This window comes from Scomber japonicus, chromosome 15 (assembly GCF_027409825.1).
Source record: "Scomber japonicus isolate fScoJap1 chromosome 15, fScoJap1.pri, whole genome shotgun sequence".
NCBI classification, from domain to species: domain Eukaryota; kingdom Metazoa; phylum Chordata; class Actinopteri; order Scombriformes; family Scombridae; genus Scomber; species Scomber japonicus.
Window position 1 is genome coordinate 22,707,988 of NC_070592.1, and position 25,960 is coordinate 22,733,947.

Here is a 25,960-nt window from a genome sequence, read left to right on the forward strand (position 1 = left end):
AACAACTGAACAGGACATTTATTGTGTGAAAACTGTTCACTTCTTTGCTGCCTCTTTCTGGAGCTTCTTCACCTCATGCTTGATGATCTTGTTCCTCTGCAGACACAAAGAGAAAGTCCATATTAAAAAATAATCCATTACTGCTGTAGGAACACACATATTGTCTACACCTAGCAGGAAGGACAATTTACACGGACATGTCACTGCAGAAAATCATGCCAAAGCTTTTAATGAGCACATTTGATTTTGTCTGCCAATGAGTTATTAACAACACTGCATCAGTCATGTCATTTCCACTGGCTGTGGCAGTGATCACATGGTACACAGCTGTATCCAATACAAGAATAACAAATAATAATCCAACCATGCTCATCAGTATCAGGAAGGTGGATATGAACTATTTGAATCCAAAATTCATGCTTAACATTAAGGGTGGTTTTATGAAAATGGAAGGCATTGCATCAGATCACACAGCAGAGTGTTAAAAGGCACATGTCTAATTATGAGCCCCTGGAGGAGATTCTGCTCAGAAAATAAGATTTATCTAGAATGTTAATAAAGGACATCTTGCTAACACTTAAAATGTACATAACATTAACATGTTAAAGATTTAACAGCAATAGAAAGAAATGGGTAGCACTCGAGATACTGAGGAAGGCATGAGTCATTTTAGTCTTATAACTGCCCTGGTATTAAATCATGAAATACTGTATCATCACACTCAGGCTTTGAAAACTATTTACATTTTATTCTTTCCAGTTTGTTCATTTGTATCTTTGGTTAAGAGGATTCTTCAGGTGTAACATTTGCTTCATTGGCCAATTAATCATGCATACTGACAACAGCTTAAATAAAAACAGCTGTTCTGTCTTTCTGGTTTACTTACCATCCTCTTGGCCTTCATCACCTTGTAGCGATCAAAGTCAGACATTTTGGCCCTCTGCAAAGAAAAAGAGATGATAAGTCAGTGATACAGCCTGAGCCGTTTACTGGTTTGAACCAAGAGAAATTATTTTACTGCTTCCAACCCTGAGCTGGCGTGGATTGTGTTTAAGAAGGGTGGAGGCATGCTGTCAGGGTGGCTGTGCTCCATCTGGCCATGCCAGTGTGTCGCATTAGTATGTAGCCTCTTAGGTGGAGGAATCAGTGCTGTGAGGATGCTTCTCATTGAGGAGCCGTTGTTTGAAGGTTTAGTTTAATGATTTTACACTTAAAGATAAAAAGGAGGTAGGAAAGCTGTTATGGTGTATGTGAGATTCCGGAAAACTTCCCTTAGCTGATGAAGGTGAGCGCCACCTCCACTAAAATAATCTGCCAGCATCAAAATAATTTGTAGTATAGGATATACAGACCCAGCTTTCAGGGTAAAACAATATTTTCAACAGCAGGGTTCTGTTTCATGAGTTTTAATGGCTATTTAGTACTTAAATTGATTACTTTCAGCCTCACACAAACATCTTCACAGAGTGACGTGGTAATAGACCATGAATGTATCTGCAGACTACTGTGTGCCATACCTCCCTCTCTACCCCATTCTCCTGTCTGTCTCTTCACTACCAACAATTATGTTAAAGTGGAAATGCCAAAATTCAATCTTGGGGAGAAAAACTCATCTGCTTCACAGTAAATGAAGCAGAAAAAGGGAAGGAAATACAAAACGTGTTATTCTTCCCTCTGGAACAGTCAGAGTCAAACAGCTCAGGCACCATCGACGGGGAATGTGTGAGGCATAAGACTCATGCAATTAATGCTGTCATCACACACCAAGGTGACAGTCACCAGCTGGATGCACATTTTATATCAGTACTTGATTAAAATCACTTTAAATTAAATCATCAGCACCCTCTGATGGTACATGTGACATTTTGTCTTATGGCACAAGCAGCATGTGCAGTTTGGAGTGTTGGATGAAATGTCAGGTAAGCTGCACCATCAGGTACAAAACCACCACTGTACTGGTCTGGTTTGTGAGAAGTCCTGCTGGCATCCCAACAGAACATCTCATTACTCTAAATACCCCACCAGCTGCTCAGACAAGTCACTTAATGCTGTATGTATTCCTACTACAGTGAAATAAGAACAATATGAAGTGGCACATGTTAACCTGCTGTTTACAAAATAGTTCAGCTGAAGTTTTAAAACTGGTAATTATGGCTGCAACTAATAATCTCAGAACAGAAGGAGTTTGCACGTTTCATGAGACATGTACGTACAAGAGGGTTGAATGGATCAAAAACATTGCAAACAAACTTGCACTGTCTAAGTTACAAGTTAAAATGCTAGTTAAATTGCAAGTTAGACAGTGTTCAAGTTTGTGTGCAACTTTTTGATTTGGTTCATCTTTCAACTATTTTCTCAATTAGTTGATTAGTCTATGAAATGTTAAAAATAGTGAAAAGGGGCATTCACAGTGTCTCAGATCACAGTGATGCCTTTACTTAACTTGTTTTGTCAGACTAACAGTACATTTCTCAGATATTCACTTATCATAAATAAAGGAAAAACAGCAAATCTTCAAATGGTGGAACCATCAAATGTAAAGCATGTTTCCTTGAAAAGTGCAACTCTGAAGACAACACCACCATTTGGCCAAACTTAATTCTAAAAATGAAATCCAGCCATCATCAATGTTAGAGCTGTATTGTGTCCTTAAAACGTTGCAGTATTGTCTACTGTGGAAACCAAGAAATCCAACAGCAGAACCATGAGAAAAGCAACTCTTAGAATTATGTGAGCACTACATCTGTTCATTTTTGTATACCTGAATCAGCCACTTCCTAAAATCAAAATGTTCACATAGGACTACTGGAGTACTGATGATGATATTAAACATTGATAGTTTTGACACAGAACAGGAACTGAGAAAAAGAAACTATAGCCTTTACCTTCTCTTTTGCCTCAATTTTCTTGGCCCAGCTGCTCTGATCCCACTTCTCGTTGACTTGAGCCTTTTCCCAGGCTCTCTTCACGAACTTGTGGCGGGCGCTGTGAAACATCACACATGTCAAATACTGTCAATTTAGAGTCCATCAGACATAAACTGATCACATAAAATTACATTAAAATATTTCTAGAAGACAAGGCTACACCCAAAGTGGCTTTAAAATTATATTGTTCCTACTTTTATTGAGGACACACTTGCAGCTCACTCAAGATGTATTGGCAGGAGGTCACATGGGACCAACACATTTGAAGGCTAGTCTATTCATACATAAGCCTATCTGTATTTATTTCAAATTAATGTGGCTTAGATGTACAAACATACAAATCACACAAGTGGCCACATCTCTACATGTCCCAATACAGGATTTTCAGCATCCAGGAATTGACCCACTTACCTGTGAGGTACTTTGATGACATAGTCTGTGAGCTGCATGCACTTGAAGGGCATGGATTGCCTCTTCACGCCAGTGCAGGGACCATCGACAAGAGCCTGGAAAGCACATACACAAAGCACAACAGCATTTAACACACCGAATGAGACAAAAGTCAAATTTTCGCACTGATCAATTTGCTTCCCTTCATGAGCACTCACCCTATTTTGATCGATGACATCTACGATGGCCACCAGTTTGCCAGCATGGGGTCCGAAAGAGACGTAGGCAACACGGCCAATCTCAACGAAGCGCTTGAACACCTGAGACAAATAAAGATAAACTCGGTAAGGAGCGAAATTTGAAGAGGACCCGACAAGGAAAATAATATACAAAACACTTAAGTAAAGCACTCTGTTAGATAAACATAACTGCAGGGTTTTCTTTTAACTTATCGAGGTCAGTTCTGAAGTCGTAAGTAAAGTGAGTTGCATACCCTGACCTGCATCAAACTAGCCTGTTACAGCTAACAACTCGTTAAGCTCACAGTACATTTCTCAAGATGGGACCATGCTAGAGAATAGGTGTAATACGTATCTAAATGAAACAATTTCGTAAGCGCTAGATATAACTATGTTCTTGTAATACAACAGGGTAGCTATTAGCTTCACCGAGCGGTTTTCGGCCCTGCCTGCCTGTCGGACCACGTTGTACAGCGGCCGATATCCGACATTTTACACATGTCGTTAAAACCTAAGATAAACCGACTCACCCGTTTCCAACACTTTGTAAGTATGTGTACTGGTGTGTTAGAAACACACATGGGTATTTTTTGTTGCTGGACAATGATATATTTTAAGAGAAATTCGGTTTTGAAACGCTAAAACACTCATGGCGAACTCACCATGATGGCAGTCCGGGTGCAGAAAGGACGTTACAGCTTCCGGCGAGCGCACAAACGGTTTCCGCCACACATGCGCAGTAAGTTCTGCTGTTTACGCGGATATATTTTCATACACAAATGTCGTAATAAACCCACGAAGCGTTGGATTATCTAATATTTGGAATATGTATATAAATTAAATTTTGTCTAATGTATAATACGTGTCTAATCATAGACTGTAAAAAGAATGGACGTAGCACCGTTGACGTCACCCATTGGTTTGGGGCATAGACTGTAAAAAGAATGGACGTAGCAACCGTGACGTCACCCATTGGTTTGGGGGAGTGTGTTTTGTGACTCTACTATGGGCATGTGGACTGCGCCATCTTGGATTTTAGTGGGCGTGTACTTTCCATATTTGGAGGAGAGGCGATGACTCTACGGGTCAGCCGGGGTCAGCCGGCCGAGATCCCGCCCACTGAACTCGAATTAACCGCACCGAACGGAGCTAGCCTAAGGCTAATCAGCTAGGCTAGGCTAACAAGCAGCTACACGCCAGTCCAGCCTCCAGCACAGCGACCTGACAGCGACCGACTCGACCGCAGGTAACGTTAAGTTCCTTATAAAAAATATATAACGCTGCAGCTCTTGAAATAATTAATGTTTTATTGAAGTTATACTACATAAGAAATAAAGTTAAATAAGTCCGCTGGGGACCAAAACTCATCTTAACCCTCAGATCCTGTTAGAAATGACACCACCATAATAAAGTTAAAATAGGTATTACAATATACATATTTTTGTTGCTTAGGGTTAGGTGTCTTCTAATGATGTGTACTTTTATCAATATTTTATCATAATTCAATCTTTTCATGGCCTGTTTTAGTGAGGGACCGCTAATATCCGTCATAAAAAATGTTGAAAAACTGCAATAAAATAAAAAATAATTTTGTTTCCTCCAACTATTATGAGAACAGTCATATGTCTGCCTTTGAACAGGGCCAACATTGATTTGTTTGCTTATAGTTCGCTGGAGCATTTTTTTAAATTTTATATGGCCATGTACCGTACAGTTTTTGTGACATGTCGGCTAAAAGGCATGATCAAGTGCCTTTCTGTGTAAAAAACATGACACCATAATACACATATGGCTAGAGAAGAGTTAAAAGACAATCATACTTTTTACTGGACCTCAATCGACCAAGGGAAAGTGGTATAATCTGATATTTTAGCGCCAAATCTCGCAGCCGTCTCCCTCACGTATTTTCCCCGGGTGGCGACGCACCATTCTCGGGGAGCGCTCTGGGAGTGTCCGCTATCTGTTTCTCCAGAGCTGGAGCTTCTGGCTTATCGTTTTACAGTTTTTTTTTTACGGCAAATTTTGATACAATTTTAAATCTGGTGAAAGAGACAAAATCACTTCCAGTATCATCAGCCCGATGAAATCCCTCATCTCGACCCCCCCTAGCGCGTCCCAGTTGCGGCTCCGGGTCGTTGAGTCCCCTGGGGGCAGCGCGAGTAGCTTTAGCTACCCCGGGAGCCGCGATAAACAGAATTATAAGGTGCAGACAGGAGATCTTTTAGGAGCATGATGTACCTTGCAAAAGGCACCTATTTGCAACCCATGAACATTATAGCATGATCACAGACAAATGAAAAATCTGATGGTCCATAAAATGTGGCAACAGGATCTGAGGGTTAACGTTACTACTCTGTGAAATTACTATGTAAAATAATGTAAAGACAGTTTGTTAAGCATTTTATACACTTAAATATTTTTTTAAAAGAAGTGAGATACAGGGTTCTCACATGACAGGGATAGATATAGATAAATCGACTCAATAGTATATTTAATTGTTAAATTGTGCTAAACTTAAACAGCCTCAGCAATAAAATGCATCATATGCATTGATTCATCAGTGATATCAATCCACAAACATTCTATGACAGTAGAGAGGGACCGTTTTTACTTGTTTTTAACTTTTATACTTAATTGCATTTTGCAGATAAAACTTAATGTTAACACTTTCACAAAAGTGAGGTTTTGAATGCAGGTCTTTGTAGTGGAGTATTTTCACAGTGTGGTATTAGTAAGCTACTTTTACTGAAGGCATTTCAATACTTTGTACACCACTGGTTACAAGATGTTTGTCTTTCTTTATATTTAGAAAATGGAAAAGAAAGCTGCCCAGGCCCCAGACCAGGCCCCGTCCAGGCACCCAGGCCCCGTCCAGCCTCTGCTGGTTGCCCAGACCAGGCCCCGGCCAGCTTCCACGCCCGGGCCACCCGCAGCAAGGACTACAGCCTCACATAGGGCGCTCCACCAACCGAGCCAAACACTGCCCCTGTTTTTTATTTTATTTTAAAAGTTTATTTATTATTTGTTATATATACTGATTGTTTTGTTTGTTCATTGTCTGTTCATTTAAAGAGTACCTCATGTTCAAATAAATTATTTTCATAATTGCACTCCTTTTGTCTTCTACACTTATTGAAAATGTTAAAAATGTCGTAGTCAGTTAAAAGTAATATCAACTTAAAACACAAATATTAAGCATTAAAGCTCAAGTTTTTAGTCAAGTTTTACTAAAAATTGTAAACATTCTCACAAGTGTTTCTGTTTTCTGACCTTTCCAGGGTTCCCATGGAACCTTAGAAAGTCTTTAAAAAGGTACATATTTTTTCAAATGTGCTAAATCATATGTCTATGTCTTACCTTTACTAACGGTAGAACTCTAATATGTAGATAATTATCTACCTGCATGAGAAATCTCTCCACATGATTAACTGATTTTAATAAGGTTTAAGATGCATATTATACATCTAGTTTTAAGAAAGTCAAAAAAGAACATTTCTGAGTATCTGTGACAACAGGTGGCAGGCAGACGCTGAGTTCACGCTCAATACAGATTTTATTGACAGCACAGGGGAGGATTGGGGCTGGAGAGCAGGGTCCAGTTCTGTCTCATGCTGACGACCCACTTGTCCAGCCTGTCCGGATCACCTAGAGGGAAACTTTAAAATGACACATATAGATGCTCAGCAACTTATAGATCAGAGGTCACAAACCTTTTTGATACTAACAGCTATTTGAGGATATGGAGTAATAAAAAGGGCTTTGCTTGATAAAAAGTTCCTAAAGAACAAAGTTACACAGTTCACCTTTAATAATAATACCAACAATGAATATAATAAGAAATATATATTGTATTTATTTATGGGTGCTCTGATCTTGTTTTTGAACATTTCTGAAATCAGTATCACCAATACAACACAGATCACATATTCTCTGAATTAGAAGCTTGCTTTTTGCAGTGTGGCATAAGCCTATTAATTTATTCATTTAAGTTACTCTTGACACTGTATATATCCCGCATTAAACGGACTCTGAGAACACAAAACACACCACAACAGCAGCTAACATTAGCTGCTCTGGTCATCTGTCTGTATCAGCAGAGACCATGAGTCGGCAATAAAGTCATTATACAGTGCCAAAATCCAGGTAAAATATATGTTATATAGTCTATGGGTAAAATAGTACTACGGTTTACTCACCGAAAAAACTGCAACACAGAATCCTTTGTCGGTAGGTTAGTACAATCAACAGCACAACACGCCATATTGCCAGCTAAAAACTACCCGAAAATAGGCTCACAAACACGGACACCGCAGCGCCTGTCTGCTGGATGTAGCCGCGGACCTCTGGGTGTAGCCTAGCCTAGCCTAGCCTAGTCCAGCCGATGCTTTAGCATAGAGCTAACTGCTGGCAACTGCCTGTGAACCTGTCACTCAACGTAACCACGCCCTAATTTATGCCAGAATTTTAAGCCTAAATAACACTTAAACAAAAAAAATACAAAAAAATTCACCCCCCCCAGAGTGTTCACTGAGGTGGAAACTATCGGTAAAGACCAAAAAAGTATTTGGCACCAGGCTTTAAATATGTTTTTTTAAGCTGTAAAGTCGGCTATTTTAACATGGGGCTCAATGGGAAATTGCTCACTGCTGGCACCAGCCCCCAGAGGCCGCGGGGGGAACTGCAGCTTTTTGAACGCGGAAGTGATCCTCACTCGGAGAACCCACAACTCCCCCCTTGGTTTGGGGGAGTCTGTTTTGTGCATAGATTTTTACAGTATGGAGAAAACCATAGACTGTAAAAAGAAGGAGAAAACCCAAATCAATGAAACTCCTCCATGTTTTCACTGATACCGGCTCTCTCTCATACACACACACACACACACTGCGCTGCTGATACTTGGCTGATGCACACATCGGGGGGGGGGGGGTTCCAAAAGCGGGTTATATGGACAACTCAGAGTATGTTAACCCTGAGATGAGGAAACTCTGTGTTATCCGTTCCAGAAAGAGAGGTGACTGAAACTCTGAGTCAGTCACCATGCACTGAAAAAAACAACTCATAAGATTTACTTAAAAAATATATCGTACGGATTTGCACGCAAATGATTTAAATAAAATTCAAAGCTGCAATATCAAGTAACACTCACTTGCCAGTGTCAAGTAAATTTTACCTACCATAAAACATAACAGTTGTGAAGATATTAAGTAGCATTTACTTAATTACATCCACGTTATATTTATTTAAACAAATTAAGTAAAGTCTACTTGTTTTTCAACATCATTTTACTCTAAATTTTAAGTAAATGTTATGTATCTGTAGTATTTGCTGTTATGAAGTAATTTAGTAGATTTTAATGATTTTCTTGTGCATGACATTTTAATTTACTTGGTTACGTTACATTACTCACTAAAATGAGGTAATCATTGCCAGCTTTCTTTTGATAAATGTTACCAAATAAATGTAATACTCTATGCATTTAATATATATTTATCACATATCACACAACTATATTACAATGCAATTAAACTGTTTATTTTTCATTTTAAACTGTTTAACAGACAAGAACAGTCAAAGTAAATCCACTACTATTGTGGATTGAATTGCCCAATCTTTTAATGGGGCAGCCATAAATGTAACATTGGCATGACTGACATAAAAAGAACAGACAGACAGTATTACACAGTATACACTGCATTCAATATACACTACTGGTGCAAAATATTAGGAACACTATCAATATAATGCACTATAATGGTAGACCAGCACCATCCACCACAACTTCAGCAATCTTCAATGCAGTGAGGATTGTTCTTCCTACTTTTATGTGAAGCAAAAGTTGAATATATATTCGTAGTGTAGTCACTATCTTTAAAAACACAATTAACAGTTTAATGCTTTTTCAGATGAGTCCTGAGGTGTTCAAAATATTGCTTCTCTGTGTTAAAACTACATGAATTACATACAAGACACGAAAATGAAACTATCTGCCCTGACTGTTGAGTCTGTGTATGATTTCTAGACAAATGTGCATGAAGTGCCCCCCAACTTTTAAATAAACAAGGACAATCTAAGTACAAGCAGGGTAGTGACCGGCCTTGACCAGTGTGTGGATGCTTCAACCTATAATGTTTTATGAGCTCTAAACGTTTTGATGACCATCTCATATCACAAGAGGCCTACTCTTTCTCCCTGATGAATTTCTCCTCGACCTCCTCTCCCTAGACCTCAACTCCAACTGTCCACAAAGTCCCTGTACCCTGAAAATGAAGAGACACAATTTGTGGTATTAAAACAATGGTCTAAAATATTCAGTCACAATTTTAATATTATGTTATAATGGATGAATAAGGGAAAATAACATGCATACATTATTTTCTACTTGCCTGAATGATGAGAATGTTCTGATTTGCTTCCTGTTGATAGATAGAAAAATATTTATAATATGTATCATGAACAAACGTAAATGAACATTTTGTTTTGTCTAGCTAAATAAAACAATTAACACATGACAGATTTATAGAACTTGTAATGAACAATTGATTCTACAAAAACATGAATCCTGAGTAAAAAATGTGCCTTTATAGCATTTTCACAAATAGATTAAGGGTTTCACAAATCAAGGACTGTGTTTTTATGATTCATTAATTTTATTCATTCATTCATTTTAAATGAATTCCCCCTTAACTTTCCCCTTAAGTGCCGAATCGGAGGCTGTCGAATAGGAAGCTAACTTCAGCGTTGTGCGCTATGCTAACTTTAAATTAATTTATGAACAGTGACATATCTTGCGTCAAACTACGTGCAGACTTATATATTATCACAAATTTAAAACAGAACGGTAATAAGCAAGCAAAAACAACATGACAAAAAGAAAGATAATGGTGCCACGTCAAAGACAACAAATCAAAGAAACTGCAACAGATGTGGATACAGGCACGAGCCGAGGAAATGCCCTGCTTACGGACAAGTGTGCAAAGCCTGCCACAGGAAAAATCATTATGCAAAAATGTGCAACTCACGAGGACACACAGACAACCATAAAGTGCAACAAATAAACAAAGCAGAGGCAGATGACCAAGAATTCTTTATTGGCTCAATCCAAGCAGGAAGACATGACCACCCAGTCTCACAGGTTAATACTGTGGATGCAAAGAAAGAAAAGTGTCATGAAAATCTGATTGTCAACAAAAAAGTTTTGAAGGTCAGACTGGATACGGGAGCTGATTGTAACGTCATCTCCATGAGTGACCTCAGAAAGTTGAGAGTGGACAAAAAGGTGAGCAAATCTCATTCCAAGCTTGTTGCTTATGCAGGCCAGCGCATTCAAGCTAAAGGAAAAGTCATGTTGACATGTCAGTACAAAGATAAAAAGTATGATGTGGAGTTTGAAGTCATAAAGAACAAGGCGCCTGCAATTCTGGGAGGAGAGTCATGTGAGGAAATGGGTCTTGTCAAGAGACTACATGTGCTTAAAACGGAGAGTGACATTCTTGGTGAATACGAGGACCTATTCACTGGATTAGGCTGTATACCAGGAGTATACCACATTAAGACAGATCCAGAAGTCACTCCAGTCGTGCATGCACCCAGGAAAGTGCCTGTCGCCATGAAAGAAAAAATTGAAACTGAACTGAAAAGAATGGAAAGCTTAGGTGTGATAACCAAACAAACAGAACTTACTGATTGGGTGAATAGTATGGTAACTGTAACAAAACCTAACAAAGTTCGGATCTGCATTGACCCACAAGATCTGAATACTGCCATTAAGAGAGAACATCACCCACTGCGCACAATTGAAGAAGTGGTAGCTCAAATGCCAAATGCCAAATTCTTTTCAGTTTTAGATGCAAACCATGGGTTTTGGCAAATCCAGCTAGACGAAGAAAGCTCTCACCTGTGTAAATTCAACACACCATATCGATTTAAAAGACTTCCATTTGGTATATCCTCAGCACCTGAAGTGTTTCAGAGGTGCATAGCCAGACACCTAGAAGGGCTAGAGGGTGTAGTCAATGTCATAGATGACATCCTTGTTTGGGGAGAGAGCATTGAGCAGCATGATCGTCGTTTGAGGCAGCTGCTGGAACGCCTCCGCAGCATCAATCTGAAACTTAACATAAGATAAGATAAGAATGACTGAAATCTCTTACATTGGACATGTGCTCAGTGAGCAGGGACTCAAGCCTGATCCTGAAAAGATCAGAGCCATTCAGGACATGCCTCAAAATTCATCCCTAACCTCTCGGACATAAGCGCCCCTCTGAGGAAATTGGATGGAAATGTGGAGTGGCATTGGGGAACAGAGCAACAACAGAGTTTTGATAAACTTAAAGCTCTTGTCAGCCAAGCACCAGTACTCAAGTACTATGATGTCAACAAGCCAGTTACACTATCTGTGGATGCAAGCTCTGAGGGTCTTGGAGCGGTGCTACTTCAAGAAGGACAGCCAGTAGCATATGGCTCCAGGGCATTAACTGACTGTCAAAAACGTTATGCCCAAATTGAGAAAGAATTGCTTGCAATAGTGTTCGGCTGCGAGAAGTTCCATCAATATATTTATGGAAGACGGGTCCATGTTGAAAGTGATCATAAGCCACTGGAAGTGATATTCAAAAAATCACTTCTCAGCGCCCCAGCCAGACTGCAAAGAATGCTCATGAGGCTACAAAAGTACAGTCTTGATGTCAAATACAAGCCAGGCAAGGAGATGCATATCGCTGATGCTCTAAGCAGAGTGTTTCTGAATGAACACAATGAGAAGCTCCTTGATGAAGAACTGGAAGTAAACTTTGTCAACCACCAACTCCCAGTATCAGAAGAGAAATTGCAGGAGTTCAGAAAAGCCACAGAAGAAGATGCTGTGTTAGGACTCGTCGCCAAAGCAATTCAGAGTGGTTGGCCAGAAAAACAGAGACATCTTCCAGACAACATCAGACAGTACTGGACATTTAGAGAAGAACTGGCTTATGTGGATGGACTCATATTCAAGAACTCAAGGTTAGTAGTTCCACACACACTGAGGAGTGAAATGCTCATGTAACCCTGGTTAGTTTCACCCCAAGATTGTTGCTGTCCCTTTAATTCAGGTGGCAGTAGTTACGTGCTGTTTTCAGTATGACAAAAAACTGATGCGAGTAACCATCTCAACCTGTACACTCTTTGTTTTTTACCCCCTCGGTTGCTACTTGTAGTGTGTGTGTATATCTAAGAAAAACGTAGAAATAATTTGATAAATAAGAAGAAAATAAGGAAGAGAAAGCAGAAGTAGATGATACTGATGACCTGTGGCTTCAAAAGACACAACGTTGAAATATTAGAGTTGTAGATAATTGATTTCCCGGTGAGTAACGATCAGTAATCCACATTAGCATGCTAACTCTGTAGCAAAATGTTACACGATGCTAAAAAGGGAAAAAAAACTTAACTGATTAGCCTTGAATTCTCACTAAAACCAGTCGGGATTTATGTAAAAGATGTTGGAGTAATTGATTAATGTGTAATTGATATGTGCTACATGGTTTATGAATCTTGTATTGATTATTGATTGATTTATTGTATGTGAATGCTTTACAACTGCAAAGTGCAGGTTAACTGAATATTTCAGCAGAGATTTCATGCAGATAAGCTATTTGAGTGTGATGAACAGTAAAACTAATGTGAATAGGTTACAGTATGTGTATTTTGAAATATGTCAATTCATATTTTGTTTATTGTGAGATGTGATTTCTATTAGGAGGTTGTGGAAAAAAGTAACATTAACACTGTAAAGCAGTAATTTTATTTAAATGTATATTGAAAAGGACTTTTAAGTATTAGATAATTAATTATTTTCCATGGCTGTATAGGCGTCCCTCGTTGAGTCCTCGGGTTCCCCCTGTCACTTTCTGCTGTCATCCACCTGCATCTCCATCCTGGTTATCCCTCACCTTCAAGGATCATCCACACTCACACCTCACACATAATTCCCCCAGCCCCCCTGCAATACTCACCTTGGACATTCACTGTGAAAGAGGGTGGTAGGACTATCGTGCACTCATATTTTTGTTATTTTTGGGGTTTTGTTTTTTTTTTTTCTAACTCAGTTGAACTTTTGGGACAATTTCTATTTTTTTATATACATACCTGAGATCTCAGAGAGGTTATATTTCATTTACTTGAATGTTTATTTTGGTTGAAAGAAAAAAATCCAATTAGCAAATTGTGATGAAGAAAAGAGTTTAATAGTACTGTGTACTGTGAATCCAACTGGGTATAGGTACTGATATATTTTTGATCCAGTACTCATTTTTTTGTTTATTTATGAAGGGGGACCGGAGGGTGTGTTCCAATTACAGGGGAATCACACTCCTCAGCCTCCCTGGTAAGGTCTATTCGGGGGTGCTGGAGAGGAGGGTCCGTCGGATAGTCGAATCTCGGATCCAGGAGGAGCAGTGTGGTTTTCGTCCGGGCCGTGGAACAGTGGACCAGCTCTACACCCTCTGCAGGATCCTTGAGGGTGCATGGGAGTTTGCCCAACCAGTCCACATGTGTTTTGTGGACTTGGAGAAGGCATTCGACCGTGTCCCTCGGGGGATTCTGTGGGGGGTTCTCCGGGAATACGGGGTATCGGACTCCCTGATAAGGGCCGTCCGTTCCCTGTATGACCGGTGTCAGAGCTTGGTCCGCATTTCCGGCAATAAGTCGGACTTGTTTCCGGTGAGAGTTGGACTCCGCCAGGGCTGCCCTTTGTCACCGATCCTGTTCATAATTTTTATGGACAGGATTTCTAGGCGCAGCCAGGGTGTAGAGGGGGTCCGGTTTGGTGACCTCAGGATTGGGTCACTGCTTTTTGCAGATGATGTGGTCCTGTTGGCTTCATCAGATCGTGACCTCCAACTCTCACTGGATCGGTTCGCAGCCGAGTGTGAAGCGGCCGGGATGAGAATCAGCACCTCCAAATCCGAGGCCATGGTCCTCAACCGGAAAAGGGTGGAGTGCACTCTTCGGGTCGGGGATGAGATTCTGCCTCAAGTGGAGGAGTTCAAGTACCTCGGGGTCTTGTTCACGAGTGAGGGAAGGATGGAACGGGAGATCGACAGGCGGATCGGTGCGGCGTCTGCAGTAATGCGGACTCTGCACAGATCCGTTGTGGTGAAGAGAGAGCTGAGCCGAAAGGCGAAGCTCTCGATTTACCAGTCGATCTTTGTTCCTACCCTCACCTATGGTCATGAGCTTTGGGTAGTGACCGAAAGAACAAGATCGCGGGTACAAGCGGCCGAAATGAGCTTCCTCCGTAGGGTGGCTGGGCTCTCCCTTAGAGATAGGGTGAGAAGCTCAGTTATCCGGAGGGAGCTCGGAGTAGACCCGCTGCTCCTCCACGTCGAGAGGAGCCAGATGAGGTGGTTTGGGCATCTAATTAGGATGCCTCCCGGACGCCTCCCTGGTGAGGTGTTCAGGGCACGTCCCACCGGTAGGAGACCTCGGGGAAGACCCAGGACACGCTGGAGAGACTATGTCTCTCGGCTGGCCTGGGAACGCCTTGGGGTCCCCCGGGAAGAGCTGGACGAAGTGGCTGGGGAGAGGGAAGTCTGGGCTTCCCTGCTTAGGCTGCTGCCCCCGCGACCCGACCCCGGATAAGCGGTAGAAGATGGATGGATGGACTATATTGAAGAATTTTTTTTCTGGGTTCAATATATATATTTTCTCTAAACTAAATTGTTTTGTGTGTTGTATTTGGGGTGGATATAAGTCTAATTCAACATTAGCCAGGACATATTAGCAGTCTCCTCATCGAATCTGGAACAGAGTCAACCCTTATTTGATATTTAGTATACTTAAGTCTATCACAAAGTGTTAGGAGAGGTAGGAAGGGTTACACTCAGTAAAATCCATGAGTCACACATGGGCATGGTGAAATGTAAAGAAAGAGCCCGTGATGTACTGTACTGGCCGGGCATGGCCAAACAGATAGAGGAAGTTGTGGCTCAGTGTGCTGTATGTAACACACACAAGAACAGTAATCCAAAAGAACCACTCATGTCACATCCAGTGCCTGAGAGAGCATGGGCAAAGATAGGTGTGGATTTGTTTCACTTCAATGATGCAGAGTTTTTACTGTGTGTGGATTATTTTTCAAAGTTTCCAGAGCTAGTCAAACTGAGTGGAACCTCAAGCAAATATATCATCATTGGACTCAAGTCGATGTTTGCAAGGCATGGAGTGCCGGATGAGTTATTCTCAGACAATGGCAGACAGCTGGTGAGCCAGGAGATGAAGGATTTCAGCGCCGAGTGGGGTTTCAGACACACCACCTCCAGTCCGACTTTTCCACAGTCAAATGGGCAAGTCGAGAGGGCTGTCCAGACGGTCAAGAACCTGCTGAGAAAAGCACAGGACAGTGCAGGTGACCCCTACTTCGCCCTGCTGGAATACCGGAATACACCACTGAGCGGGGTTGGTGTCTCACCTGCTCAAATGCTCATGGGGAGACGGCTCAAATCAAAGTTGCCTGTGACAAAGACATTATTGCAGCCAGCTGTCTACAAAAATGCCAGGAGTGACCTTGTAAAGAGGCAGCAAAAACAGAAACAATACTTTGACCATGGAACCAGGGCACTGCCTGATCTCAGAGATGGAGAAAATGTGAGGATTAGGCAAGGCAGCAAGTGGGAACCAGCCACTGTGGTAAAGAAACACAATCTGCCAAGATCCTACATAGTGGAAACTCCAAGTGGACAAGTGTACAGGAGGAATCGCAGACACCTGCTCAAAACAAAAGAGACTTCATTCCCAGGGATTGTTGACACTTCATCAGAGCAGTCATGTCATGTCCCACACGACACTTTGCCAAGTGTTGATTCACCTGGTCCTACTCCAGACTGTTCCACTGCACCACCAAGTCCAAAAGTGGTGACTGACAATACTGCAAACAGCCCTGTAAAAACAACACGCTGTGGAAGGCCTGTGAAAGTGCCTCAGCGTTATTTAGTCTAACCAGAACAGGCTGACTTAAGGACTGATATGGGTTTGATTCAATGTTTGATTTAAGGTTTGTGTGAATTAAAAAAAAGAAAGAAAAAAAGAAATATATTCACACAGTGTTATACACATTGAGCTGTTGTGTAACGAGTTTAATCTTTTCCATTTCAGTCATGACTTTAAGGCACATATGTTTTGTTACACTTGAAATACATAAAGTTATGTCAAGTAATTTGTTTTGCTGATGTGCAAGAAAATAAGAAGTTTTATTAAGCAATCTGATCAGTAATCGGATGGTAATTTTGGTTGGATATTGAGTCTAATTAAGACTATATTATGTTTTACAGTGCTTTTGATGAACAAGGTTGAAGATAACATTACCTGTTTTTTCATAACTGTTGTGTTATTATTCTCATTGGAAAAAAAAAACAATCTTGAAAAAGGGAGATGTAGTGTATTGAAGTACCAGAAGTGCTATACTCAGTTTGGTCCATAGGTGGCACTGTAGCTGTGTGCTGTTGTTACTGTGTTGATGTTGAGACCGCAGAATAAATATGTCACCAGAGTGACTAAACATGTCGTCGTCCACCTCATATGTTACAAAAATGTTTAATTTTACTTAAGAAACACCAGTTCTTACTGAATCTTAAAAATACAAGGTAGAAATTATGACAGTTACTCTAATTTACTGCACCAAAAACACATTTTTTTTCAGTGCACACAGTGATGGGCTTTACAGTTTAACCGACAAACACCTGTCTGCCTTACTCTGTTACAGTTCATAGTGCTTGGTGTAAAATTATGCTGAATATGCATTTTTGAGTAAATCCTCAGTTTAACTCACAAACTCCTGCTCTTTCTGCATTCTTGATAGTCTGGTCCAGGAAATAGACATGTAGCCCCATCATGATTCTTACTATTTACTCTATAGTCATTCATTCATCCTTTGCAAAAGGGTCGATGTGGATTTCCTGTAAATCACTTGATGAACTATTGAAGGCGTTGGTTGACTAAGGAGGCGCTGTTTTACTCGGTTTCTGTTCCATTCTCACTCTGCAGCAGCAATGGTGAGTAACAGCATTTCGGTGGCATCCTTTTGTTGTTTAACTGTCTTTAGATTCTGCAAGCCTGATTTTTAATTGTTTTAAGGCGAAATGTTAAATTGTTGTCACGTTTTTCCTCTCATGGTTGAACAATGATGAACAACAGACAAGGTAAGTCATCTCTACCTCACCTCTAAAAAATGTGATCTGTACTGATTTAGAGGCAAGGCAAGGCAACAAGACTTCAGACGGAATGCCTTTAAGATCATCACTATTCCACTCAACTATGCAGGAGGAGTCCATTCTCCTGTGTACTATTACAGATACATTTGTACTACTATAGATACATTTAGTTTGTGTAATAAACATTTTCAGAACATCATCATTCTGCTTTATTTATAATTATGTATTGTTTTATATTATTGTGTTTTAATATAAAATTGACCTGAATAATATTTAGATAGAATGAAGTTGAAAATACTTACAACCAAAATTATAATTCTGTACATCATTCATATACAGCATTAATTTATTTTACATTATGTGTTCAAGTGATACATTATTAAATGGTTTTCAAAAGAATAACTAAATGCTCCTTTACCTCAACATTCTTGAATGTTGCCACTCATGATACATTTCCACTGTTAAAATTAACAAATGACTAAAGCAAATGGGGGTAACAGCTTGATACTGTTATGGGGTGTAGTAATTCTTATCCCTATCATTAAATTCCATCATACACAGTACACCCCTAAGATGTTTCACAACACTTTCTTTAGCTTTCTGCCTGTTTGTCTCTGTGCATGATGGAGATGTTGCACATAACAAGCAGCTGTAGGAGCAACACTTTGAAATGAGAAAGCATGATATATTGAATCTCTGATTATAGGGTGTCATGCCCATAGTCTAACTGTGGAGCATTATTGTTTATGAAGAATCACATTCAAACACATTGTAGTGGCCATTTGTCCTCAAATAAACAAAAAAAACAAATTCAACTTTAAACTAAACATAATCAAAGGGCCACTGACGCACCATGGGTGTGGGATAACGCAGGCAAAAGAGGGGAGATGAAAAGATGAATGTCCATTCAAAAATATTGCGTTTGCGGTGATTTATTTCAAAATAATAAAAACAAACAAAAGAACAAAGAAATCCAAAGCTGTTGCCGCCTCTAGTGCGCTGGTAAAAAACCATAGGCCCACCCAGGTGCATGCTGGTACAAGTGTGCCTACCTACTTAAATAAACTTTAAGTGCTCTCAGTGATAATCAACTAGTAAAACTAAACCCAAAATAAATATACTAAACAAATAATTAACAAAAATATTATCCAATTTTAATCCAAATAAAGTAAACAAAACAAAATTACTTAATTAGTAAATTAGATTTGAAACAAACTATAAACAATAGCTAAACTTCATAAAATTAACAAATAGCTCCGACACACATATATATTAGGCCCCTTTGTGTTAAAAGAACATTACTTTCACTCCCTCTTTTCAAGAATAATTGGTTTGTGGGGTGTAGTAATTACCATCCCATTCCTTAAATTGCACCATGCCTAGCAAACGCTTCAGCTCTTTCTCAACATTTGCTCTAGCCTTCGTCCTGTTCTCATCTGTCCATGTTGGAGATGTTGGTTGCGCTTTCTCTTTAACATCGTTCTCTTTTTTGAACAAGTTGCTCACACTCTCAACTTCGGCACAGTTGCCATAGGCCCACTCCGTTTTCTCAGTTGTCTGCAAACCAAACATATTTGCACAAGATCTGCAAGGAGGCATTGGCTCTTCTCTAAAGAGGCTGAACGCCTGGCACCTGACATCCGCTGGAAGTTTGATGGTTCCATCAAAATATGTCTTCTTTTTCTTCTCTGGATAGTAGGTCATCACTGCACCAGCTACATAATCATCCCAGATGCTACAACAGGAGGCAGCAACGACAATTTGCCCAGGATTTGGCCCTTTAGTGGACATGGATACTCCATAGTATCTGTCTGAATTTTGGATGTTGGACTTCTGAGAGACACAGATGGTAGAGGGGACCAGTTCATTTCTCTTGTCCTCCTTTAGTCGAGAGATGAGCTGTTGCAGTCTCTTTATTATCAAGTCTTCATTTTGTTGTCCTTCCAGGTGGACAATCTGCAAGCAATCAAAATGTCATTACTGCTGTTTTCATGCCCACAAACTAGGTAACATGTAATGAAATACACTTTGTGTTTATGAAATGGAATGATACAAAGTACTGTGCAAATGTTTTAGGCACTCTAGATGTTTAGATTTGTTATCCTTAATGCAGTACTATCAGGGAGACATTGGATTGGTCCTATATTCTGCAGCATGACAATGCCAGAGTCAAAAATCTTCAGCAACAAGCAGAAAAAGAAGTCCTGTAGAAGATGGTTTTGCCCCCACCGAGCCCCGACCTCAACATCATGGAGTCAGTCTGGGATGACATGAGACAGAAGCAACTGAGATGCCGAAATCTGCAGAAGAAGAACTGAGGCAACTTCACCAAGATGAAGGACCACCTTTTTGTGTGTGAAGGTGTACTGAGGAGAACTGCTGCTGTTTTAAACGCAAAGCAGCTTGCACCAAATATTGACTTCATTTAGGTTTCTTCTGCACTTTGTATTAAGTTAATGGATTATTTTTGAATGGATCCTCACTTTACTGTTAGCGACTAATACTTTTGCACAGTACCGTACATTCATCATAAACTGTGATATTTGAGAATGCTTTGATAACATAACAATTCTGTACAATTTTACAAGGAAGATGTGTATTGTCTTCTAAGAATCTATAATCTTACCATGTCTAGCACACATGAAAATGGACTCCGCTTGGGCAGTTGAGAAGAATACAGGTCAAAAGCCCGGGGGTAGTCCTTCTTCAGCGCATCATAAATTTCATCATCATTCACAATCATTTGGGGGGTATATCTGGGGCAATTCTTGATCTTTCCCAAAAAGAAGATACTGTGAAGAACCTGTATGGTAAAAAGACATTGAAAAACATACCATTTCTGTGTTGTTTGTAACTTTGCAAAATACACAATGAAAGAGCCATGCATACTTTCAAAAAAGTCATGATCATACATACCTCATCCACATACAATGTAGTATGTTCTGGAGAGATGGTATTCAGTTTAACCACTTCCTCAATAATCGTGAAAGCATTCCTTCTGAAGTAGTAGGCTGCATTCAATTTGGCTTCACTATGGTAAAAAAGACCGTTTTTAGGGATTGAAGAAACAGAATGTAGCAATACGTGGTTCAATAAATCAGTAGACTCACCTCTCTTCCATCTTCTTGGCACTCTAATGAAAATTCGGAAAAATGATACATGACACGTTACATCAATCAAACTTTCCACTCAAAACAGAAATTAATTTAGCAATACAGAATCAAAACATGATCATATAAAGTATTGGCAAAGGAAACCACTTAAAAACAGCTACTCACCATCGTACAGTAAGTGATTATAAGTAAATGAAACTAAAAGGATGACAAAAATAAAGTCCCGCCTTCCTTTTCTACAACTACAGCTCTTCCTCTTTTGACAACAAACGCCTCAGTTTTCTGATGTAACATGAAACCAAATTGTTGAACTCACAATATGAGGACAGCTGTAATAAGATATGAGTAGCTACTATATAGCATTCATTGTAATTATCCACACCCAGAATGCTGAGTGATCGCTTATCAGTTCTCTTCCTGCTGAAACTACTGGATTGCTGACGACTGAACAGGGCAGGGAGGTTTTATAGGTATGTACAGGGAGTGCCAACACAAGAAGAGCATAGATACAAATGTCAGGCGATAATCTCCTGGCTGGAGTGTGTTTCTCCTAAATTAAAGCTGTTTATACCAAGAGGACATAAAAAAGAAAATACAACATGAATGCAAAGTACAGCAACTCACTATTAGTTGGAGGATGATGTTTGTCCTGTTTGAGTGACAGTACGTCTGTATAATTGTGTGAGATGCTACAGCTGAAGCAGGAAGTAAATAGCTGCAGACGTAATGGAAAGTTTCAGTCACACAGTGATGACTGCAGATACCAGGAAAAAGAAACTTGTTGTGGTTTAGCAAAGAGATATCGGCAATGCAAAACAACAGACACCCAAACAGATTGATTTACTTTTATGAAGTGTTACAGTCATATCATGTCATGTTTTCTTCCCTGACCACAGTTATGTAAGAATCTGTACAAACATGTAATGGCATTTTATTTGTTCATGGTTGTTTCTCATCTGTGATTTGGGAATGTAATTCATTTTAAACATGGAAAGTTTATTGTATGTGTTGGCTTTACACAGCATAGGCAAAGGTCCATTTAGCCCAACTGTATGGGGTGGTGTCACACTTTTCAGCTCTCTCAAACTACATATTTCCTTAATTCCTGTTTTTGGAAACAATGCATGCCTAAAATATGTACACTGTCTATGTTGTGACATAGGAAATATATTTCTTTGTAAAAGCAGGGATGGAAAAACTACTCATATTAATTCAAAATAAAGGTTTCCTTACCACAATGGGTTAATGAGATAGTAATATTATCCCAGTCTTTTTGCTCTACAAGCAAATCCATGTTTAAATGTGTGATTAGTAAACAACTTAAGCGGTATAAAACCTGGAAAAATCACCAGGTTAATATTTAAAAAAAATCTCAAATAGATGAACCATGTGTGGGAAGTAAGAGAAAAGTGGTCCCTCATTCATATGGTGTATGTGAAGACTACAGCATATAATTCACATCATTTTCATAAAACCATTCACTGACCCTTTATTCAAAACCACTCAAGACAACATGTTTATTAATCTTCAGTTTATTCAGGTTTTAAAGTTCAAGTCAACAAACAGCAATGAGCTTTGTGCTTAGATGTAATTTCTAAGTGTGGGAGTTGGGCATTTTTACATGGGAGTTTTTGGGCCCCATTTTTTTGCTATTATAATGGCGCATTTGTCAAGCAATGTGTTTCAAGAATAAAACACGAGTTAATGTTGCTGAAAAGAATGTTATAACTGACCAGAGTGTTGAGGTGTGTGTAGTTATGGTGTCATCAGTTGATTTAATACACAGTGAATGGTTGTGCGTAATGGCACTGCGCTCTGTGCAGCATCTCAGAGGCTTCAGACTAATCATCATATACGTCCTACAGTATAAGTTTAGATACTTTCAATAATTAAAACCCTGCTGAAATTACCTGTTACTCCATGACTGAACAAAACGATTTAAAAGAGAACTAAAACTGTAATTATAGATAAACAAATAAAAACAAAGCGCCACGATGTCTGTGTGGTGTGCAGGTGTGTGCGCGGTGACCTGACGGAAGGAGACGTGGAAATATGCAGCACAGAGTGAGTTGTTGGTGTTTTTGTGAAGACAGGGTCTCAGAACCACGCCTGCTGATGGAGAAAAGTCGCTCCGCTTCCACTTGATTTTATCAACAAGAAAATCATCCGAACATCTGTGGTTAAAACATCTGTATTAATCTGTTTATGAATGTAGGTGACTCTCACAGTGTCTGTTATCCACAGCTGTTTATACTGTAGGACTGACATGTTTATAAGTCTGTAGCCTCTGAGATGCTGCACAGAGCACAGTGCCATTATGCACAGCCGTTCACTGTTTATTAAATCAGCTGATGACACCAGGCTGCTACAATATAACCACACACACTTCTACACTCATCAGACTGATTAGTTTTAACTCTATATTCTTCATTGGAGGTTGATGGTCCTCCAACACCATCACAGTGTGTGTGTCGGAACGCGGCGATCGTGACACGGAAGAGGAGGTGCAGGCGTACGCAACAGATCTCAGCGACGGACAAACAAACGGCGGTGATTTTGAAATAGCGAAGTGGTGGTTGGCATAAACTGGTTTGTGACTGGATCAGGATGGCGGCACAGGGAATAGGGGGGGATGATGGTGATGATGACATGGAGTTTGGGGAATGGTCTCGTGTTGCTAGTGGGGGAAGGAGAGGAGGAGACAGGCAGGAGGGAAGGAGTCAGAGCAGCAAGAGAAGTTGGGATGGAAACAGTTCAGAGGAAGATAGGAGAACTAATCGGAAAAAGACTCTGAGGGAGGAGTGGAAAATAATTCTCAGATTCAGAGAGGAGGATATGCATATTAGTGTGAGCCCGGTGGTATTGTCTAGGGAACTGAGAAAGAAGCTAGGAGAGGTGAAGACGGCTAAGACTCTCTGAGGGATGGCAACTTGTTAATAGTATGTGTAACAGAGGTTCAGAAGAAAAAAGCGTTGATGATGGAAAGTATTTGCAAGAAGACGATAAGTGAAAAAAGGGTTCTGGGAGAAAATAAAATGGCAAGAGGAGTAATAACAGGGATTCCTGTAGATGAATATTTGGAAAGGATTACATGGAGTATTGTGGGGGGTGAAGTGAGTAGAGCAAAGAGACTGCAAAAAACTAAAAATGGGGAGAGAGTGGAATGTCTGTTCCTCTGGAGTTTCAGGGCTCGGTGTTTCCAGGAAGAGTGAAAATAGGGTGTATGAGCTTTCCTGTTAGAGCTTATGTACCTCCACCGCTTCGATGTTACAAATGTCAAAGGTATGGGCATATTGCAGCAGTATGTAGGGGGAAACAGAGGTGCCTCAAATGTGGAGGTGAACATAAAGTTGAGGAGTGCAAAGAAGATGCACAAAATAAATGTTGTAATTGTGGTGGGCAACACAGGGTCACGTTTGGTGGATGTGAAGTAAGGAAGGAAGCTGTAGAAATTGAGCAAGTGAAAGCAGTGAACAACATAAGCTATGCAGAAGCAGTGAAGAGGGTGCAGGGACAAAAGAGAAAGGCTGACATGGTGAACATGGTCCCCAGAGCAGAGGAAGGCAGAACAGAGGAAACTAACTGATATTGTTTGTGGCTTATGTAATTAATTGCACTGACCAAGTTAAACATAAAACAGAGAAGATTAAAATAATTGTGAGGGGAGCTGAGAAGTTTTTGGGCATGACAGGTGTGTCTTGGGAGCAAATTAACAAAAGACTTGAAATAGATGGGAAACCAGGTGCTTCAAGTGATAAAGCAATCTGATTGTTCTACAATGGAATGCAAGAAGTCTCATAGCAAATGGCCAAGAATTCAAAGGATTCATTAAAGACTTAGAAAAGAAACCAGAAGTAATATGTATTCAAGAAACCTGGCTCAAGATAACATTGGATTTTGTAATTACGGGCTATGATAGTATCCGTAGAGATAGAGGAGAGGGGAGTGGAGGGGGGATGTTTAACATTTGTGAAGCAAGGGTTACAATATAGAGTTTTGGGAAAAGGGACAGGGTTGGAGTGTTTGATAATTGAAATCTGGACAAAAGTCGGGAATATAAAAATTGTAAATTTTTATAACCCAGGTGATAGGATGAGAATAGAAATGTTTGATGAAATAAGTGTACATTTAGGGGGGAAATTGGTATGGTGTGGGGATTTTTTTTTTTTTTTTAAGTATATTTTTTGGGCTTTTTTTGCCTTTAATGTACAGGACAGTGGAGAGAGACAGGAAACAGGCAGGATAAGACCGCTCGGTTCGGGATTCGAACCGAGTGAAAAAAAACGGATGACTTGCCGACTTGCTCACTGTAGTTGTAGCTTACTGTCACTTATTCTGCAGCTAATGAGTCGTAATAAGAATCACTGGGATCAGGAGCGCCCCCTGCCATGAGGCCGGAGAACTGCGTGCCTCACTTAGTGACTTTTTGCAGCCGTTTTATGCTGCTCAGCACACGAAACACACTGTACATTATATCATCAGCTAAACTATGGAAATTTAGTTCATATAGTAAAAGTGTTTGAATATGTTAATAGCGACATACAGAGAGACAGCTGCACAGCTGTACTGTCTCGCTGCATAGCATGCCAGTGCAGTAAGACGAGTCATTGCGCAATCCATGGTGAGGCTCGTCTCGCTGCTGCCTCACTGCGCGTCTCTTTTCAGTGTTTGATCAGTACATGTTAAAATTCAGCGATTTTGAATTAAAAATAATCCGAAACTGGTAAAGTTAGATAGAAAATAACGTTATAGTGCAAATCACTGGACAAATATAACCATTTATTATTTTTTTCATTTTTAAGTCTTTTTCCATGATAACAGGTGAGGCACGGCCTCACCTGCCTCCCCTGACCGCACGTCACTGAAAAGATTCATTGGCAGGTATTTGTTCATGGACTTCAATCAGAGACACTACGATTGGCAGTGATCACTATCCGATGAACACAGTGTTAGGTGTGGGGTTAGAGGGAGGTGATAATGAAGGAGTGGAGACGTGGATATTTGGGAGGGCTGATTGGGGAAAATTTGGGTGTATATGTGATAAAGGAATGGAAGCAATTGATACTAATACAGATGTTGACACATTACATCTTTCTGTTTGTGAAGGT

General features: G+C 40.1%; 2 protein-coding genes across 2 annotated transcripts; both read right to left on the minus strand.

Moving 5' to 3' along the window:
• Nucleotides 1–4,274, minus strand: rpl14 (ribosomal protein L14). Its single transcript, XM_053334202.1, has 6 exons — nt 4,219–4,274; nt 3,536–3,637; nt 3,339–3,433; nt 2,886–2,985; nt 887–940; nt 1–96 (listed from the first exon to the last, which is right to left on the minus strand). Exons 1-6 carry the CDS (start codon nt 4,219–4,221, stop codon nt 37–39), a joined length of 414 nt encoding a protein of 137 aa, XP_053190177.1. The 5' UTR covers nt 4,222–4,274; the 3' UTR covers nt 1–36.
• A 14,782-nt stretch (nt 4,275–19,056) lies between these two features.
• LOC128373941 (uncharacterized) lies at nt 19,057–20,860 on the minus strand. Its single transcript, XM_053334144.1, has 4 exons — nt 20,850–20,860; nt 20,656–20,770; nt 20,366–20,542; nt 19,057–19,695 (listed from the first exon to the last, which is right to left on the minus strand). The coding sequence occupies exons 1-4, from the start codon at nt 20,858–20,860 to the stop codon at nt 19,057–19,059; spliced, it is 942 nt and encodes a 313-aa protein (XP_053190119.1).
• Between the last annotated feature and the right edge of the window lie 5,100 nt (nt 20,861–25,960).